This window comes from Simochromis diagramma, unplaced genomic scaffold (genome assembly GCF_900408965.1).
Source record: "Simochromis diagramma unplaced genomic scaffold, fSimDia1.1 OVJJ01000303.1, whole genome shotgun sequence".
NCBI lineage: Eukaryota > Metazoa > Chordata > Actinopteri > Cichliformes > Cichlidae > Simochromis > Simochromis diagramma.
The window spans coordinates 588,742-610,670 of NW_024386791.1; the positions used below are offsets into that span (position 1 = coordinate 588,742).

Sequence of the window (21,929 nt, forward strand, 5' to 3'; positions counted from 1 at the left end):
TGATGGGTATGAGTACAGGGTATAACAGACAAAACTGCCCAGCGTATGTCCTCTAACACATTTTTAATCTTTTGGTTATTTGGAGGTGATGAAACCCATCATGGCACCAATGGGGGTCTTTTAACTCAGGATTAGCAGTAAAGTTGTCATATTTCACTTGTGCTGTATGCTATAAGCTGAAATATCACCAAGCATGTTAGAGTCATGGGTTATGTTAGGATTATGCAGAACCTGTCTTACTTTGGCCTGTCCACAAATACATGACTGTTTTGGTAAATATGGTCTTGAACAGGGTTTTTCAAAGGTTTTCTTTGGACATTGGCTGTTTGTTCCCTCATTTTCAGTCCACCTCTTGTACTTGACCATTTTTTGAGAAAAGTTTATTTGTTTGGTTGTTTACTTGCCTGAGCTACTGAACCTCAAGCATAAAAAAAAAAGCAAAAACACAGTACAGGGAGTGCAGAATTATTAGGCAAGTTGTATTTTTGAGGAATAATTTTATTATTGAACAACAACCATGTTCTCAATGAACCCAAAAAACTCATTAATATCAAAGCTGAATGTTTTTGGAAGTAGTTTTTAGTTTGTTTTTAGTTTTAGCTATTTTAGGGGGATATCTGTGTGTGCAGGTGACTATTACTGTGCATAATTATTAGGCAACTTAAAAAACAAATATATACCCATTTCAATTATTTATTTTTACCAGTGAAACCAATATAACATCTCCACATTCACAAATATACATTTCTGACATTCAAAAACAAAACAAAAACAAATCAGCGACCAATATAGCCACCTTTCTTTGCAAGGACACTCAAAAGCCTGCCATCCATGGATTCTGTCAGTGTTTTGATCTGTTCACCATCAACATTGCGTGCAGCAGCAACCACAGCCTCCCAGACACTGTTCAGAGAGGTGTACTGTTTTCCCTCCTTGTAAATCTCACATTTGATGATGGACCACAGGTTCTCAATGGGGTTCAGATCAGGTGAACAAGGAGGCCATGTCATTAGTTTTTCTTCTTTTATACCCTTTCTTGCCAGCCACGCTGTGGAGTACTTGGACGCGTGTGATGGAGCATTGTCCTGCATGAAAATCATGTTTTTCTTGAAGGATGCAGACTTCTTCCTGTACCACTGCTTGAAGAAGGTGTCTTCCAGAAACTGGCAGTAGGACTGGGAGTTGAGCTCGACTCCATCCTCAACCCGAAAAGGCCCCACAAGCTCATCTTTGATGATACCAGCCCAAACCAGTACTCCACCTCCACCTTGCTGGCGTCTGAGTCGGACTGGAGCTCTCTGCCCTTTACCAATCCAGCCACGGGCCCATCGATCTGGCCCATCAAGACTCACTCTCATTTCATCAGTCCATAAAACCTTAGAAAAATCAGTCTTGAGATATTTCTTGGCCCAGTCTTGACGTTTCAGCTTGTGTGTCTTGTTCAGTGGTGGTCGTCTTTCAGCCTTTCTTACCTTGGCCATGTCTCTGAGTATTGCACACCTTGTGCTTTTGGGCACTCCAGTGATGTTGCAGCTCTGAAATATGGCCAAACTGGTGGCAAGTGGCATCTTGGCAGCTGCACGCTTGACTTTTCTCAGTTCATGGGCAGTTATTTTGCGCCTTGGTTTTTCCACACGCTTCTTGCGACCCTGTTGACTATTTTGAATGAAACGCTTGATTGTTCGATGATCACGCTTCAGAAGCTTTGCAATTTTGAGACTGCTGCATCCCTCTGCAAGATATCTCACTATTTTTGACTTTTCTGAGCCTGTCAAGTCCTTCTTTTGACCCATTTTGCCAAAGGAAAGGACGTTGCCTAATAATTCTGCACTCCCTGTATTTTTCTCATTTCTTTACTTGACTATGCAAAAAAATGCCAACGATAACAGTTTGACAGGCACAAAATAGTAATTTTGCACCATCAGTGTGACTCCTAAAGCTCTATTAGCCGGAAACATGGCATATCTTGACATGATGTGAAGCGTTTCCTTAAAGAATGGCAGAAACTGGAGAAGTGGTCAGGCCTAAAAGAAACAAAACAAAAGAAACCCCAAAACATATTAACGACAGCAGATGAAGTTACGTCCCTAGGAAAAAATAAATAAATGGGAAAAGATAAAGCAAAGACCTGACACAGAATCTGTGAAATGCATCTGACCATTTACTTTTCACTGAAGCTCATCAGTAATGCTCTAGTGTGGCTGTCAAGAAGCTGTTCTTAAGGAAAGAAGTGGACTGAAAATCAGTGGCAACGGGAGTGATGCATCTAAATTTGAAATTTCGTGATTCAAACATCAGCATGTCTGAGGTCAAGAGAACAATACAACTCATTGTTTAGAAGGGGTAAAAAAAAATGTAAAACTTAAGTTTCCTTGCAGGTGATGAATATTGCAAGCTCTGTGTTTCCCTGTAGGTGGTGCACTTGTCCTCTTTAAGTGCATTGTCTTTTTTTTTTTTTTTTTTTTTTTTTTCTACCTGCTTCAAGAGCTTTTCATCTGATCATAATTTCCACAATAATAACGATAAAATTTTGGGGGCATTTTCTGTTGCCTGATATTAACCGATATCGGCCTGTTGACATGAACGATGTACAGCGGGGAGTGGAAGACGTTTCTATATGGTCTCACAGCACTTTTATGTTGGCTGAATATTTAAAACATAAAGAGAGTTTAAAAGCAATAATTAAAAAACCCAGAACAGCTGCACTGTATCAGCTGTTCAAATTTTACATTTGGGTAATGACCCAGGATTTGGCATTTCTGAATATTTTTATATTAATCTATCAAAATAATCAAGTGTTACTTTAGGCACCTGATGTTGATGATAACTGATTTATATATTTTCTTTCTTAAAATCTTGTCAACTTGAGAAACATGTCACCGAGGATTTTCAAATTAACACTTTATGTGCAGCTACGACATTCAATACATTCAAACTGTTGGTGAATGTTACAAGTTACTTTCCTCAGTGTGGGGTTAAAAAAAAAACATGCTGCAGGTCACTGAAAAGTCTTTTTTAATGAGCATGAATTCTTAGAAAAATTTGTATTTTTGTTCTTAAAATATTTTTTGTTTACTTTCTGTTTGCAATTGCAGTGAAATACAGTATAATGTTTTACATGTTTATCTTCAGTTTGTGTATTTGCATGTTAACATTTGCTAATTAGCATCAAATAAAGCTAAGGCTTAATATCATTGAGTATATAGCCTTAGCCAATTAGTCATGAAAATCCACCCCGAACAGCCTTTATTGCAAATCCACTCATTGTTTAGATATGTTGTTCTAAAAGCCAACTAACCCAACTTGTTTCCCTTTTAAACAGTGGAAGTCTTTGAGAAGCAATAGGCAGTGACACATCACATAAGCAGCTTGACACCAGCCCATGTGCCTGGCTGTCGTCCAGCACGTGACGTTCTTCTAGTCACTGATGTGTAGAGGGTGGGGTCAGTTCAGGGTGGATTCCATTTGTTTTGGTTACAATAGAAAAAACACCTGTCACCATCGCCTTAGCTCGGTAATTTTTGTATTTAACAGCTTCCTGTTAGAAGGCATGCAGCCATTGAATAAACAACCTTGTGTTCAGTTTCATATAATGTTAGAAAAGTTCATCTTGATTTAGTGTAAGTAGCAAATACATTTCATGCTCGTCAGCAAACATGGAAGTTCGTCCTGATGGTGTTCCAAATTCTCAAAAGCTCAGACATTTTTAACATATCTGCTTGTGAGAACAGCTTGCGTCAACACAACCTGTTCTCCTCGATCTCTGTGTTGTACATTGTGTGAGGGCAGTACACGGCGACATCTCTGTTAGGTGTGGTCACTTAAGTACACTTACCCTCACAGTGACACAGGGTGTGGTCAGATGTGAGCTAAACGTTGCCTCAGGCTGGAGCTGTTTGTGGTACGTATTTAGCACCTTTTTAGTGGTTAAGAAAGTGCATCTGCATCCTTCACGGTCTTCGTTGCCCCCTTCTTTTTAATCTCCTCGACACCCTTTATGATCAATTATGAAAGACACAGCAGATCTTCACACTTGTGAGCGTTCCCTGTGTCCTGTGTTTTCTTTCCCTTCTACACACATGCTCCTACTTCTGTCAGACTTAAGGAGATTTTCTTTACAAATATTTCATGTTGCTAATTCCCTCAGAAAAATCCTTTCCAATTAGTGAAGTGTAGTCACTGCTCACCGTGTCACAACAGAGTCTTACATTTGGTGACAGAAAGAAGCCTGCTATTGTGGGTTTCCTTTTTTCTTCATTTTTTCACCCCATTCCTTTCACAGCTGAATTCACGACACCACTAAAGACAGGGCGGTTGAGGTCTGTGAGCACAAAACACTTTCAGTAAAAGGACTGTACAGTCCCTTGCCACTTTCTCTGCACACTGCACTGTATAATTAAAATCACCATGCCCCTGCTGTCTATGGACATAAAACAAAAATATAGCACAAATACAAAAATCAGAATACACTTCTTACCATTCCAACTGAGTGGACCGCACAATCGAAAAATGAAGTCGTGAGGCAAGAGAAGCCTTTTGAGGCATAATGCTCCGCAGAGGCTGAAAAGCTTACACATCAGTGCTTTCAAAAGATTTGCGTGAAAAGAATTGGAAAACACATGCTTGTTTGTGTTCCAGCAGGAAAATGAATGTTAAAAATTTATACCCTTTAAAATAGATTTCCCGTGTCATGTGTCTTGACATTATCAGAACGCTGCACAGGATGCTGGGTGTGCCAACAGCTCTAGACCAAAATTAATAAATAAATACATTTCAAAAACAGATTTGCTCTTCTTATCAGATATTGCCAGCCTAACATGTCAGACTTTCACAAGAGCTCTACACATGGGAAATGCCTATGATGTATGACTGATGAAATATATAACAGTTTTATACTCACAATGAGTCCATCATACAATTAGAACATGCTGTTTGTATGAGGATCCAAATAACAGCAATGTTTCATTGGCGTACATCTGCTTGTTTTAACATTGTGAGTTGGAAAAAAGTAGATTAAATTAGACTAAATGTATTTTTTCTTATACCCACATAATTCAAGGATCAAGAAAACCTTGCTTATAGTTCACTTTACTGCTGTAGACTCTTCACCTCACAGTATATACATTCAACGGCATAAATGTTTGTTAGGCATAACTGTTCAAATGCTTGTTACACAAATGAGCCAATCCATTGGCAGCAACTTGGTGTGTTTCTTTCAGAAACAGCTCGTTTTCTGGGACTTTTCCCCACACAGCCATTCCTGTGTTTACAGAGAATGGTCCAAACAAACAAAAAGAGAAAAAAAGTCCCCCAAAAAGGAAATATCCAACAACCACTTGTTGCAACCCAGCCATGGTATGCAGAAGACCATCTAGGAATGAATAACACATCAAACTTTGAAGCAGATTGGCTGCAGCAGCAGAGGACCACACAAGGTGCCACTGCTGTTAACTAAGCACAGGAAACCGAAGCTTCGATTCACACTGGCTCACCACAATTGGACAATAGAAGACTAGAAAAAGTAGTATAGTTAGTCAGTCATAACTATAATCATATAGTTAGGGCTGGATCAGGTGTCCCTGAATCCTCCCTTATGTTGGGCATACACTGTGCAATTTTTGGCTCATTTTTAGCCGATTTTTGAGTCGTGAGCCGTTTTGGTGATCGGCCCAAGTTTCGCCTTCATCGTGTGTCGTGCATCGTGTAGTATACGTGGGGTAACGAGAAGCGATTAACACCTCACGACCAGCTCCCGATCATCAATCTTGGTCGTAAGAAAATCAAACCTGTTTGAAATCCTGTCGGCCGACTTGAGGGTGTCACCGCAGCCTCTCACACTGCGCACACGCAAACACAGAAATGAAAGTGAAAAGACGGAGCAGCACGGCAGTGCAGCGTGCGATCTGGACACAAGCGATGGAGGCACAACTTGTAGAACTTTGGCAAGCTCATCTGAGCCTTTTCGATGTGGCCTCACAAAATGATCACGACCACAACAACCGTGAAAATAATTGGATGGACATTGCTGCTCAATCACAGCTGCCTGATCAATGTTTTTCATTAGCAATTTTGCAAAGTTGATGGTGGTGGTGTGCGTGTCTGTGTGAGTGAAAGACAGAGAGGGAGAGCGAGCGACAGATTTTCTGTGTCCATAACATGAAGGTTACACGCACAGTTTGAGCAGAAGCTGAATAACGCGACTGGGGAAAAAAAAAAAGAAGAAAAGAAAAAAAAATTGCACAGTGTTTGCCCATCTTCAGTTATGCTGCAATAGTTGTAGCGTTTTTGGGGATTCCCATGATGCATTGTGTATTTCTGCTTTAGTCACCTTTCTCACTCACTATGTGTTAATAGACCTCTCTGCATTGAATCATGCTTGTTATAAATCTCTGGCTCTCTTCCACAGCATGTCTCCTATCCTGGCCGCCCCTCCCTGAGCCTGGTTCTGCTGGAGTTTTCTTCCTGTTAAAAGGGGAGTTTTTCCTTCCCACTGTTGCCAAAGTGCTTGCTCATAGGGCGTCATATGATTGCTGGGTTTTTCTCTGTCTGTATTATAGGGGTCTACCATATAAAGTGCCATGAGGCGACTGTTGTTGCGATTTGGTGCTGTAGAATAAAAAAAGTTGAATGTTCCGATGAGTTTCGATTTCTGTTGTGGCAGGGTCAGAATTTGGATGTGGTCCATGTCACAGGCACCAGATCTCAATCCAGTTGCACACATTGAGGTGTGGTGGAGCAGATTTGCTTCATGGAACATAAAAGTAAAAATTGCACTGACGTGATTGTTGTTGTCAGCTGACATCGAGAAAATAAAATTAAACTGAATCCATACTCTGAACTTTTATCAAATACTCTAACATTCTTGTACACATTTCTTACAGTGGACATTTTGTCATGTGACACTTGGGTGTAGTGAATGTCAGTGAATGCAACATTAACCTTGAACATGATCATTCTGGCACAGCTAAATGGAACACAGCCATTGCTAATTGGATTAGTTACACCTGTGCTTTTCAAAGCATAACAAATCAAAACAGCTGCTGGAAAGTAAAGCATACTTTGTGTTGTCATAAAAACAGTATAATGGAAGGTTTACACAGATGTATGGTGAATGCTAAGCAGGTTATTTATTTATCTACACTACAAATGTATTCAGGGTACTGCTGTGAATGCATGCAAGACTACCATTCCTCTCTGGGTTCGATGCAAGGCTGTGGATGCTAATGCAGAGCGGTATTAAGTACCTTTGTACAGCAATGTAATGCACAAAATGTGTCAGCCAGTTTGTTAATGGATGTCAATTCTCTCTCACCAGTCCAAAAGCTACATGTGCAGCAGCCAGGGGAATGTGCTGTGCTTCACCATAGATTTTGCATCAGGCTTCACCTGCTCTGAAAGCACTTCAAAGGTGACATTTTACCGAGTTCACAATTCTTGTTGGCATACTGCTTCAACTGTTCTTAGTTTTGAGATGACAGTTCAAAATCTCCTTACTGATGTTTGCTTAGGCTCTAATCGTAGCTATTGGAGGGGAAAAGATGCTAAATTTAACATTTTGCACAAATTAATTTCTTCCATTAAGACTTTTATATCTACAAGAATAGTATGCTGTTATTAAAATGACAGTTTGAGTTTAATTTAGCAGCTCTGCACTGGTTAAAATCCATCATAAAATAACTTTAAAGATGGTCCGCTGTGCTTCCTCAAACTGCACATTAAAATGACATTTCCTGATCATGCAGCCTGTTGTGCTCATTATTTAAACCCCTCTGCTGTGTTTTTTATCCTTCCCTTGTAGACAATACTGTGGCGATACAAGTTCTCTCAACTTAAAGGCTCCTCTGACGACGGGAAAACCAGGGTAAAGCTCCTTTTTAAGAATCCCGAAAGCAAGCAGATAGAAATGAAGGTAATAAAACATTTCTTGCCCCAATTTAATAAAATTAAATGTACTTGTTTAATTCTAGTTGGGTTCTTTTACACTAGTGACTCGAATTGCGGGATTTCTAATTAGTCTCTGCCTCTGTAGCACAGTGCATAAATCAAATAGTCAAGATGTGATTAAACTGCAGACTTTTAGCTTTATTTAAGTGGTTTAACTCACATATTTTATTAACTGTTTAGGAGTTACGGCCATTTTTATACATGTGAAACTCTGAAAATGGGAGCCTAAGTAATTGGACAGACTTGTAAGGACTCAAGAATCTTTCTTCAATACTTGGATGAACATTCTCTGAAGCCAGTGTCAGAAGTCTAGAACCCGTGAGCACAAACTGCTGTGTTTCCTGCAGCCACTTTAACATAGTCTTTGTTTCGTCCGTCTAAAGGGTTTTTATTTCAGCACCTTGCAGGTTCTTTTAGATGTTTTCTGACAAACTCTAATCTGGCCTTCTTGGTCTTGATTGTAGCCGGTGGTTTACACCTCTGTATTTACCTGAAAGTGTCTCTTGATTGCAGACTTTGACAAGAGTGAGAGCGCTCTTGTCGTTCAGGTCTTTCAGTGTTGCCAGTTGATTCCCTCGTTTTAACAGTGGACCAGATTGTTGATTAGTATTTTTTTTAATGCATTATTGCCTTACATTTGTTAGACCTCTTGAATTTAAGCTGAATGACTGAACTTTAATCACATCAATCCACTCTAGTGATGTACCAGGAAAAAAAAAAAAATGTCATTATCTAAATATGACCTGGCTGCATATAAATCTTGCTGGAAGAAGCTAGTTACCCTGACATACACTGTTATCATTCTCTTGTGCAACTCCTTGTATTGTGACAGATGTGCAGAGTGCAGATAGCATCAGCCACAACTGCCAAATTAACTCATTCACTGCCAGCCATTTTCAAATCAGGTAACTCGCCACTGCCAGGGTTTTTGAGCATTTTTACTCATTTTTGAAGAGCCACAGAAAACTGTGTGTTATGATCATATAAACGCTGAACCTACCAAAATGAAGAACAGACTCTCTTCTTTCATCCAAAAAAAAAAAAAAAAGCTTGTTTCTACCATTTTCCATTCTTCAGTAATCAGCTGTAGAAGAGAGGTGGGTTCCACCAAAAATGCCTGTTTTGACCAAAAAAAGGGAGAAAACGAGCTTTTTGTGAAAAATACATTTCAAGCAGAAAAGTGCCCTTGACACTAATATTTCTTGCTTTGTGACACCTCTAACATATAAAATAGTTTTTCACTTCTATAAAACAGAAATAACACTGAGAAATGTTATGTTTTATCAAAACAATTTATTTACAAATATATGAAAAAATAAAATGTACATAGTGAAACATTTATTCACAATGAATAATTCACTTTTGTGTGGTAATCATTATAACACTTTCCGGGATGCAAGGGCACACAACAAGACATGCACCACATTTTTGTCTCACTGCGCAATCCCTTACGTGCGCAAACCATGAATGCAAGTCTGATATTCACTGACAAGCTGCCCGAGGTTGTATTCTAGCCCCTCCCATTGAAAAACGTAATTGACGTCTATAGACGTCAATGGCAGTCAACGTAAGTTTTTCAATTGACGTCTATAGACGTCAATGGCAGTGAATGAGTTAATAAACCACAATTACCTGTTAACTTTTTTAAATACTGTGATTTGGATTGTGAACATAACCGACTAATCAGTGCGTCTCTTGTCCTTGACGTGTGCTTTTCAGGAGCTGGAGTTTGCTAATCTGACAGCCGTCCTCCACTGTATACATTCTTTTATCGCTGCCAAAGTGGCCTCCATGGACCCTCTCTTTATGTGCAGTCAAAGCTTCCTTGGAAATTACACGAACAGTTAAGAAGACACGTCCTCATCGTGATGTGCACCTGAGGCAAATCAGCAGTATTTTATGCACAGAGCCCATTGATATGTATATCTTGTTCTTGCTATTTTTGTATGGACTTCTGAAAAAGACATCTTTGTAAAAGACTCTTGAAGTGGGTAATGTCAGATCTACTGAAGGAAAGATGAGGTTTCACTTTTAGACAACTAGAGATATCCAGTGGGAAAAGATATACAGTTCTTCCATTCTTCAGTTTGCCCCCCCCCCCATTTGATAATTATTCAGAGTGAAACTGAACACCTATGATAAAAAAAATAAAAAAAAATGTAGCTGCCACTGTGTTTAACAGAAAACCTAAAAATGAATTTTGCTACATGTCTACCTACAAATATTGAAGAAATTTCAGCTGGGTAAATGAAGCGGATACCGTCAAAGGGGGATACAGGATTAAAACAGGCCTTTGACAGGGATATTTCCAACAATGATGAGAAAGCGTACTCTTTTTTTCTTGTTTTTTTTTTTGTTTTTTTTTAATCCCCCCAAACTTCCTGTGGTTTACCTAGTAATGTCATGTCTGAAAAAGTACCGCAAGCACCTTACAATAAAAAGCAAAAATAATAGCCTCCAAATAACCACCGAGTTGACTCGACAGCACTCTGATACGGGCCCAGACTAAAATTAAAGAAACTTCCCAAAGGCAGCGCTGGTGCCAGGCTTCAGTACTTCACTGGTTTGGAATAAACTGCAAGTTGTTTGTGTTACTGTTTCCATCTTTTGTATCAAATAAAAAGGCAAAAGTCCAGAGTGTTGCATTTCTCTGGCAAACAACAACATTTTAAGCTTCACAGTATTGTTAGAGTCCTTTTTTTTTTAAAAAAATTCTTTCTCTGAATCTCATCCTGATATGGTGAAAATACTGTGCATCTTCAACTTTCTGTAATGGTTTTAGTGTTAAATAACATGTTTGCTGTGTTTTCAATAAATCGCTTACAGAGTTCAACTTTGTCATCCGAGGCATGTTAAAGCTCCCTGTGGGTCTACATGTGTCTACTTTCACACTTTAGCATCTGCTAGCCCAGCTGCTGATTTCTGTCTTAATACTGCATTTGTGCGCCAAAAATACATTTTCTGTCTTTTCCAAAAACAAAAAGAAAACGCTGCACAGGTAGCTGCGTTTTATTGGAAGAGCCTGTTCCACTACTTGTTTTCAACTGAACTGGGCTGCAGCACAGTCTCATTAAACTGAGTAGTTTAATTCTGTGAGTTAGTAACTTGAGTCTTTTCACCAAGAGGTCACCAATCAGAGAATACCAACAAGTACAAGGTCAACAGACAGCTGTTTACAAACTGTTCCTTTAGCCTGTGTCTCCTGGTCCTTGAACTTTAACTCGGTACAGTTGTCTTTGCTACCCACAATAAACCAGGGAATAGTAACCCAGACGTTTTTGTTTTGTTGGTTTTTCTTTCTTTTCTTGTTTATGTGAAGTTGTCTGGAGTTCTCCAGCCAGCATATTAATTCATTTACAGGTTAATTGAATGATTTTTGTCATCTATGGGGCAGAGTTAATTATTCCCATTGTCCTTTTTGCTGTTCTGCTTCCACTGCTCAAACTGTCACACCACATCTCCAACTCCATACACATTGGTCGACAGGTCACAAGCAGTTTGAACCCAACAGGATATATTACTTGTGTGCCGTTGAAGAGAAAAGCTTGCACTGGCTTCTCACAGGTGAGTGATGACAGCACATGTACTTTTTTTTTTCCTTTCTTTGAAAAGAAAGAAAGAAAAAAGAACAGGTGGGGCCTGTCCTGGAGGCAATGCTGCGAGGGACTAAACCTTTCTATGTAGGTGTTCTCAGTCTAAAGTGGTTGAATTGAAGGCAGTTGGGCTTCTTTTAGTCTCTTTAAGGTTTTTCATCTCTTCCAAAAGGCCTTCAGTTTTCCACAGTGGTAGTCAGGACATGTCAGGTCATGTTTTTGTGCTGCTGCCCCACCCTTCCTTTTACGATAGTAAATAAACTGATTGTTGTTAGGGACTTTTGTGTTTTCATTGTGCATCATAACGACAAGGCTATGGGTGTGCTCTTGGGCATTTAGTTCCACAGTTCGCTTACCTTAATTAACTGCAGGTGTGGAAAATATTTAATACATGTGGGCAGGATAGTAATCATTTTTCTGTCATTTTCCTGGTACATCCTCCTTGCCTCAATATTAACTACAGCCAGCAGCCACATTATAAAAACTAGCTTTCTGCTGCTGTAACGCAACTAGATAGATCTTCTTCTTTGTTGGAATTCCAAATATTGTGTCTTGTATGTATGACGTCTGTGTATTCCAGTTCAGTTGCAAGTGGATCATTATTTCATTTAACGCTGCAGTGTTCAGTTTGATCATCAATGCAACGATCAACTTGAAATGCTGCATTCCTACGTAGGTTGTAGCAGCAGTCGCAGTGTGAGGACTTTCCCCAAATTTAATTAATAACCAATACAAAAGCCAACTTCCAAGCTCTCCTACTACTGTGCTAGCACAGCAATGTAAAGACACGACAGGAAATAAAATATAATAGGTGGACAGATGTCTGTATGCAGGTTAAAGTGATTGTAACAAGGATAAAACACAATGTTGGAATGCCACGTTACAGCTAGTTCTAGTGAAGTATTCCCATTTTTTAACATGACACCCATTATGACACCTGTGTTGCAATATTTCATTCTAGCTAGCAAGACCTATAACAGCACAGGTTGTTCATGTAAATTTTTAAACGGATAGCCTCCAGGTAAGAAAATTCACAGTCAGCAAAACATCAAGCAGCAGATAAAATTACTGTACATCCACAAAGTAAATTCCTTCTGTCAAAACCAGTTTTGTCCTTGAGAATTTCTGCAGTAACTCTGCACTTCCCACTGAGCATGTGCAGAGTAAGTTACAGTTAAACCCTTATATTCGAAGACACAGAAGTGAGTGTTTAGGTTTGGGCCTCACAGTGTATATGTCACACACTCATGTAATGATTCATACTTTTGGCCTGAACTGGATTATTGACACAGATTGTTAGTTTTTTTTTTTTTTTTTTTTTTTTTTTTTTTAAATCATTTAAAAAAAAAAAAAAAAAAAGACAGATTGTTAGTTGATATTTTTTCCTGTGTTTTTAGATTATGGCAGTGATACCGGTGGTTGCGCTATACATTTTAAACCTGGTATCATATATTGTTTGATAAAATATTCAAAAGGACCCTATAATAAGAACTTTTTTTAAAGGAGCAAATATTTATTATTTTTACTAACATACTACTAGATAATTACTAGAAAAAAAAAAATCCAAGGTCCACACAGCAATCGATTAGATATTAACATCAAACTGTTTTATACTGAATAAAAAAATAAATAAAATTCGGTTTTACGAAGATGACACGAGAGATTTTCTATTATTAAACAGAACTGAATGAAAAATGTACCTTCACTGGCCGCCTGTAACCTGTGGCTTGGGTAGGCTGCATACTGATGCATGCTGCTTCAGTTTTGACTGTCACCCTCTGTAAGTGTTTTATGTATATATGCAACTTACAGGTAAAAATAAACAAAAGGACTGAGTTTGTGCTTACTGCTGGGCTTTTATTCTAAAAAGATGTGAAAGTGGGAAACTGCAGAAAGCAACAGCGGTTAGAGATGGACTGTCAGTAAAACTGAATAAAAGATATTAAATGGGATATTTGCATGATAATACATCAGGCTATGGTGGAAGGAATGCACACGCTTCATCTTCTACAAGCTCTGATTTATTTAGTGAAAAGTTTGGGCTTAAACAGCTTGAAAGATAAAAGCAGCCACCGTGTTTGGAAAAAAAAAAAAAAAAAAAAAAAAAAGAGGTGAGATGATCTCCAGCTCACTGCTGAAGTCACTAAACACACAAACGGCATCACGGAGTTACATCAGCAACATGTCAAGCATGAATTTCAAGCACTGAGCTCAACTTTCAATGGGCCGTGACTCTCACAGTTGGCTCCACTTGCAGCATTGGAAACCGTGTGCTAACTGGAGTATTTGTAATGGAAAATTTTCTGGGAAATTTTGGAACTGCTGTCGTGACCTTTCTGTGTCACTGTTCCCTGCAGACTGCATATAAAACTGAAAATATACTCAGCAGGACGGAAAGAAAAAAGGAAGCAGGGCCGTATATCTGCCAAAAATGACTGCAGCTATTATTGTGTACTTTTTATTACAACAATAATATTTCAGAAGAAAAAAATAAATAAAAAGGTACTGACAAGCCCTCACATGTACGTAGATGACCTTAATATTGTGTTTCTGGAAGTCTGCTGAATGTTGTTTAAGCAGCCAACACATTCAGCACAACAGCTTTGATTGATATTTTAAAATATGGATTAAATGAATAGCATCATTGTAAAAATGTCTATGATATTAACAGCATGGATCTCTACTAAACTGCTAATTTTGGAAATTGAAACTCATTTTAGAGATCTTATTTAAATAAGTGGTTGTTACTGGGGTTCATATAGCTGAGTTTCACTTGCTTTTCTGTTTAAAGGTGCCCTGTGGAGATGGCTTTATGAAAAAAGAGATGTGGATACATCCATTTACAATGATTTAAACTATTTATCTTATATCTATATCCTCTTTCATGTTTAATTGGTGAGTTTATTAGTATATTAAGTTAGTAAATTAGTATAAGAAATAAATGATACAGAGTGCTCTACATTTTTAAAGTAAGTTGCAAACCTATATTGGGCATTTTATCCATTGACTAATATAATCATATCTTTCTGCAAAAAGTGTAGTCACCCTCCAAAGTTTTTTAATTAAAAAATGTGCACTTCTTCATTTTTCACACTGAGAATGTAGAGACTGCCTCTGTGCACCACCACAATTGATTTTAAATCAAACAACAAAGATGTGGTGGAATTTTATCAATAAAAATTGAAAGAGGCTAAAAAGAAATCAGAAATTTGACTGACAAGGGGTTTCATGACAAGGCCTGTCACCTATTTCATGCCAAATAAAGTGGACTCTGTATCTGAAGTTGACTCGAGGTGTTGCATTTGTATTTATAGCTTTTCAATTTAATTTTGAATATGAAGTCCAAAAAGAGGTCAGTGCAAGGAAAGGAGGCTATTATTATCCCGAATAAAACAAAATAACCAGAGAGGGAGAGCAAAATCTTTATTAGTGGCCAAAATATAAAATCTTGTCTTCAAGAAAGAACACAGTAAAAGGCCTGAAACAACACGGAAGTTAAGAAACAACTTCACAACATCTGGCCAAGCCAAGAAAAGAACACTCTCGAGTAGGTAAACATATTATTGACAAGGTTTACAATGAAGAGATGCCTTCAAGAATGGAAATATAGAGAGTTTATAACAAAATGCAAACCACTGCTTCCACTCAAGAACAGGAAGGCCAGAAAGATTTGTCATTAAACCTCTAAAAGAGTCTGCACAGTCCTGGAAAAATGCTGTAGACAAATAAAACCGCGGTTATCTTGTAACAGAATGATGGGAGAGCAAGGAGCAAACCTGATTATGATCCACAGCATACCACCACATTATCTCTCAAACACAGTGTAGATACCGTTATGGTATGTGTATGCATGGCTGTCAGTGGAAGCTGGTCGCTGGTGTTTACTGATGATGTGACTACTGACAGAAGCAGTGCAGGTGTATCCTCTCTGCTCAGATTCAACCAAACCATGCAAACCTGATTAGGAAGGCACTTCATGGTGCATGACCCAAAACAAACCCGAGTCTCTTGAGAAATGGGATACTGTTCAGCACCCAAGTCAGTGACCCGATCTCAACAAAATAGAACAACTTTTCAGTTATTATATACAAAACTGGAGGCAGGGAGACCCACAAAAAAGCAGCAACTGAAGGTGCTGCAGTAAAGGCCTGGCAGAGCATCTCAAGGGAGAAAACGTCAAACAGTCCCAGACTGCAAAAGATTTTCATAAAGAATTAAAAATAATCCTTGTACTTAAAGTTCTGTTAGTCAATTACTTTTGAGCAACGTCTCTAGCAGGAGAGTTTCTTCACTTAAAATGAACACAAATCACTGAATTTTCAAGCCGTTTGTTACAAAAGATGTAAAAACAGAAAGAAAAGAAGAAAGGAGAAAAAAAATGTAAAAATACTTCAAGTGAGAACAAGAGAAACACCAAGTCTCTGAGTTACTCAAGTGTGAGCTGGTTTACTTAACCATGGCATTGGGCTCCCAGGTTTCTCAGTATATAAGTGCACGCTGCACCACAAACACAGCTCTCAGATCTTGAATTGTTGGTGACAGTAAGAATGGCATACTTTCATTGCCTTTGTCTTGTAATGATTTCCTGCATTTCTCTTCCAAGTTTTACAGCAGATGATGTCAAAACACTGACCGGTAAGTATATTTTTATTTGTGCATTTTATGTATTTGCTGAAACTGTCATAAAAAATATTTGATCATTTATAAATATTAGATAAAATTCATGAATTGAACTGGAAGAACTGGAAGAACTGAAATGGCTGATGTTCTTTTTGGGCACGGCTATAATGTATGTAATGGAATAAGAAAGCACATTTTATGCAGCTTTCAACTCCTTCAGCCTTACAATTAGAGTGAAACCTATAATCAACCAAGTATGATTTCAGGATAATTTCAGGATTTGGGGTATGTGAAACCAGCTTCTTCTCACCCAGAAAATAGATTTCAGAATATAATTCATACTGCTCACTGGTGCAATACATTTATTATGAACCAGCCTGTGCAGAGATATTGTAGGTGTCTCTAGTTATTACTGAGAATGAGGGTTAAATGATATCAGTATCAGGACATATTGTTACTTGGTACTGAAGTATAGTTCTTCAGACAAGAACACAGTGAACACTATCACTGGGTGGATAAATAGTCCTTGAGGGATTCAATGGAAGCAAAGTAAATGGTGCTAAATTTTCAGGTCATTGTGCCCCAAAAGGCACCGCTAAGCCTGACCATGACTTGAGCTACATGGACTCTTTGGAATAACACAAGTTACTCAGAAATAGGTTCTTTGGTCTTTTAAGTGCCCTTAAATGAGTTCTAAGGTCAGTGACTGTGCAACAACGTCAAAACATAGCTCTCAAGGATGGGATGCTACTTGGCCAGCATGGAGCTGGTTCAGTCCACGTTTCTATTATTTTCCCAGTCATCTCATTAAAAACCTCCATCCATGTGTCTTTGTAACCTCTTATCTAATTCATTCGCTCAATGGACGAGAGGATTGACACCATCACAAGGCTAACCCAGAGATCCTTGAGAGGGAGCATTCACACATCATCCCAAGAGTTTCATCTTGTTTTTACTTCTGAGAAATCATTTAAAGATTACTCCTCCCTTGGGGTCACTATCAGCTTTCTTTCACCAGAACTTTGTCTTCATGTAGCAAATTCTTTGTCGGTGCTGAAGTTGCTTTTCTCCCTCAGAGAAAAGAGCTGGATGTGTTGGATACAGTAGATCTGGTTAAAACAAAGCTTTAGTAATGTGCCATGCACTGTCCTCTTAGAAGTTTCTATTCAAGCAATATCACAGTGGGAAGTCACATTTTTCTTAAGAGAAAATTATTTTATTGTATTTTTTCTTCAATTTTTTTGATGCACTGCTTAAATAAGTTGACTGGATACAGAAATATTTAGGATTCTGCACCGAGTCATTTACATTAAAACAAACAATGTTTGTTCACCGTAAAGCTCAAGTGAACACTTTCACCTTTTGTTGCCTTATTTTAATCATTTAAAATCAAATGATTTACAGTGTATTTTAATATTTTGTTAATACCAACATTTTGAATGCTACGTTAATAATAAAAACTGCAAATACTGGACAAATTACTTGATTTAATATCCATCCATCCAGCTTCTGTTTGTCCTTTTAAGGGGCGCTGGAGCCTATCCCAGCTGTCTTAGGGCGAGAGGCAGGGTACACCCTGGACAGGTCGCCAGTCTGTCGCATGGCTAACACTCGCATTCCCACCTATGGGCAATTTAGTGTTTCCAATTAACCTATCCCCACTAACTGTCTTTGGTCTGTGGGAGGAGAGTACCGTGGGAGAACCCACGCAAACCACCGTGCCGCCCAAATACCAGACAAATTACTTAATTTAATATAATGTTCCAAAATGGCATCTATTTATTTTAAAGTAAGTTAGTTAAGTATGTGAAAAGCAGTGAAAATTCACTTGTAACAACTAGAAATATCAACCGTTTTAAAAACACATGTGGATAGTTCTCAAGTTATCAATATTTAAATTTTGAAATATTAAAGTAAAGTAAAGACTCAAATACCACATAATATTTAAAAAGTACTGCACATTAGTACAAAGCAGTGTGGCAGAAGTGAACAAAACAATCTGCTGTACTTTATGGCTTGTGCTTTTATTATGTTTTTATTCTAATATGCATTTTATATTACCCCTGTGTATTAGTGGCATTGACCTGTGAGTATATTTGATACTTTGCTAAGGCCTTATAATACTCGTGTTACTTCTCTGTCTCTTATGTTAAGCACTTTGGTATACCGCTGGTTTTTAAATGTGCTCTATAAATAAAGATTGTTGTTGTTGTTGTTTAACTATATTTTGAAGACTGGCTGTAGCTTAACTACCTTCATATGTTGTTAGTGAGTCAAACAGTTTAGTTACTTTTTACTTGTGGTTGTTACTCAGATTACTATCGGTTTTGCACTGTAATAAGAAACTACAGATTTTCACTTGTACTTTACATTCCCCATCCTTGAAACCCCTTTGACCATTCCCCTTCCATTTTTTCTTTAATCCTGACTGCTGTGCAGGAACGCCCCGGTCATGCATTCGTCACTGAGCCACTTGAACTTTGTGCAGTGGAAAAGGACAAGTGTTGCTCAGTGCTTACGCAGCATTAACGTCATCGTGTTTTAATGCCCCAGATCTCTCCCTGAGATCTCCGTGTCTTTAGTCTGCTCACATAAATACATGATGCTTGAACAGTTTCACTGATAAACTGAAAATGAAACGTCACATGTGAATTGTCAATTTAATTATTGTTTTTGTTATTCCTTTTTCTAGTTTTAGTTCAAACAGTATATCTCCTTAGTCATGTTTTGGTGTTCAACTACTCCCAGTGTGAACTACTTTGTAGCATCTCAGAAACAAGTTACTTTGATCCATGTATATTTAATATCATCATTACAGAATAAGAACATGATAGATGAAATGATATTTTTAAAATGTCTCATGCTGATCAAAAAATACATTTTCCAGCTTCATCCATCAAAGAATTACTTATTTCATCACATCAAGAAAGCCTTTATGATGTAGATGAAGACTTACTCGACGTCAGGCAACGGTAATACGCCATCACAGATTGTCTGCCTCGGTTTTACCTCAAATAATCTGTGCAGAAAAGGATCAAAGGAACTGTAACTGCCCTTTTATCTATTTTTCTCGCTAGGTGGACCAAACCCTCAGCTTCCCAAAACATGCTTAAATTTTTTCGGCAAGCTGACCCTGAGACAAAGCACATTTCTAGGGCTGCAGAGGTTTTCCAAAAGACTCTTCGTGTCCTAAAGAAGAAAGTGAAACAGAGATATAATCAGGAGCTCACAACACCCGGTAGATTTACCTTCTTTTAGTAAACTCGGTTTCACCTTGGATGGAACATTTAGAAAAGTTTTCATTACTACATTTTTAGTCAGACCACCTTTACTAGTTCTGTCATTGTAAAACAGTTTAACCGGCCACATATGATCAGCAACAGAATTTCAATAATGTTTGCTCAGATTTAAAAGTTTCATAACAATCAGTCCAACTCTGCCTGCTTTGTTACTCTAGCTCAAGAACAACTGTTGTCATGGAAACATTTGAAGCTGATTGCAGAGCTGTCAAAATGTCCTCCTACAAGTCCAGCCACCTGTCGGTACACCCATCTCTACAAGTATCGACTGATATCAGGACTCTGCAACAACAGGTAGTTAAAATGACATCTGAACAACTGTTCCCCTAAATGAAAACTTAATTTCATATCCAATGTAAATTTTGTCTTAGCAAGCACATAATTAGGCCTCCAGGCAAAACTACAGTATGTCAGGATTAGAAAAGCCATTATCTGTTTTGATAGTTTCGATGCATACAGGTAGCAAATAAATGTATTAATAATCATCAGCATCATCTTAAACTTAATGAAATATATTTAGTTATGTTCACTTCACTGCATGCTGTTTTTAGTAAAGCATTTCTCAAACAATTAAAATAAAAACTTCCTGAACTAGTCAACATTCTTGAATATTCAAGTACCTGTCAAGTTTCAAATGTTGATTCATCAATAATTTGTATATTCATAATTTCTCATTATTTTTAATTACTGAAATGCAACACGAGCCACGATCTCTTCCTTGCAGGGGAACAGGTGAACCTGCTTCCTAAGCTAAGCCCCTTCAAAAACTTCCACTCCTCCACTGCCCACTTGAGTCCGACTTCAAAAGCATGTGAAAGCCTATAGTTTGCCGATTTTAAAGACCCCACTTTACAGCTTTAAAGAGTATATTTTCTGCCTGGTGCAAGGCAGTCTTGCCCTCTGTGGATAAACTCACCCTTTAGAACCCTTGCACAGGGGTTATTTAAAAAAAAACAAAAAACGCTCATCCATCTGCTCAGCTTCATTTCTGCTGACTGGACAGCTAAATAATGTTTGTGATTTTAATCCCTTTTGAGCAGTTTTGCTGGACCTTTGTGGCAAATGTGTTTTCCCCCCCTCTATGGTATCAAAGTAGAGCATGCTGAAGTAACTAACATGGATTTTTTTTATAATGGCCAAAAAAAAAAAGGGGGGGGGGGGGGGGGGTGACTCCTTGTTACTTCACTTTCCTAAAGAGATTGGTGTCAAATGCTAGTTTTCAGCCTTAATGTTGTCATAATGTTAATTTTGTAAATTATGGTGCCCATACATGTATAGGAGGATGATAAAGGAGGGTATGTTTTGCCTATGAGCATTTATTATCATTTGGTTTCTCGAATCTTCCCTCGCTTGTGATGTCTAATTAAAAGGAAAGTAGAAAATTCTCAAATCAAGAAGCTGGAACTATGAAATGTTTGTCAGCCGCCAGCTGATAAGTTATCTCGTGTGTAATGTGTGTGCCAGCTGTTGACGAGGAGGCAAAAGGCAACAAAAAAATAAATACATGACAGGTTCTTGCAATCCTTTTTGGTTTTAAACAGTCATTTAAGACTATAAAAATGATGCTGTTGCAATGATAAATCGAGCCATAAGCACTAAGTCAGTGTGCAGCAACGATGAGGTTTCTCACAGGATCATAACCACAAACTAACCGTCAAAACAGATACTGTCATTTCTGTACATTTAATTTATATGAATGTACTGAATGCACCATTTTAAACCTTAATAATCCAGAAAACTGGATGATGCTTTCACTAAGGGGTTACACAGTTTTGCATGGCAGTATTTTTGGACACACTTCATGTTTCTCTTTGTCAGGCAAAATCCTCGCTGGGGAGCAGCCAACACTGCCTTGGTCAGATGGCTACCAGCTGAATACGAAGACGGGGAGAGCGAACCAAAAGGCTGGAACCCAGAACGGCTCCATAATGGATTCCAACTTCCCCCGGTAATCTACAAAATACCGGTCCAACAGACACAAAAGTCTTGGTGGATAAATTACAGAAATGTAGAAATGAAGCCGACTTGCCCTGCAAAACCCTGAGTTAATGTAGCATTTCATTTATTTTTCCTCACCTGTTTCACAGCAGATAACGTCCACAGCAATTTAGGAAGAGCACAGGAGAGTGTAAGATGACATAGATTAGAACCGCATTTATATATTGCATCTAGCGTATACACTACATCCATAACCTAAAAACAGTTGGTTTCTTATCATATGGATAAACATAATTTCTTCCAAAAAAGCAGATGAAACCGTTTTGCTCACACTTGAATTCAATTTTAGTCCTAATTTATGCATTCATTACACAGAGTGAGGGCCTTTAGTTGGAGAACTCATCAAATATGCATCACTTGTATCCAGCCAACAGTTTACCACCATATCTGACTGCTGAAATTTACTACAGTGTTTCAGATAATAAATCAGAGTCCTAATATTCCATTTCTTATTGACTCACAGTGAGTGAACAAC

General features: G+C 38.2%; 2 protein-coding genes across 4 annotated transcripts in view; both read left to right on the top strand.

The window, feature by feature from the left end:
- sntg2 (syntrophin, gamma 2) overlaps positions 1-10,579 on the top strand; it is a 109,992-nt gene extending 99,413 nt beyond the window's left edge. For all 3 annotated transcript variants that reach the window (XM_040023622.1, XM_040023623.1, XM_040023624.1), the window contains 3 exons: positions 7,316-7,408; positions 7,799-7,909; positions 9,664-10,579. In XM_040023622.1, the coding sequence (XP_039879556.1) occupies positions 7,316-7,408; positions 7,799-7,909; positions 9,664-9,792 (333 nt within the window). In that variant the 3' untranslated portion in view covers positions 9,793-10,579. The remainder of the gene's footprint in view (positions 1-7,315; positions 7,409-7,798; positions 7,910-9,663) is intronic.
- Positions 10,580-15,706: 5,127 nt separating this feature from the next.
- Positions 15,707-21,929, top strand: part of tpo (thyroid peroxidase) — a 32,873-nt gene continuing 26,650 nt past the window's right edge. Inside the window, 5 exon segments of the mRNA XM_040023621.1 lie at positions 15,707-16,172; positions 19,045-19,129; positions 19,235-19,395; positions 19,615-19,750; positions 21,275-21,404. Coding sequence (XP_039879555.1) covers positions 16,085-16,172; positions 19,045-19,129; positions 19,235-19,395; positions 19,615-19,750; positions 21,275-21,404 — 600 coding nt within the window. The 5' untranslated portion in view covers positions 15,707-16,084.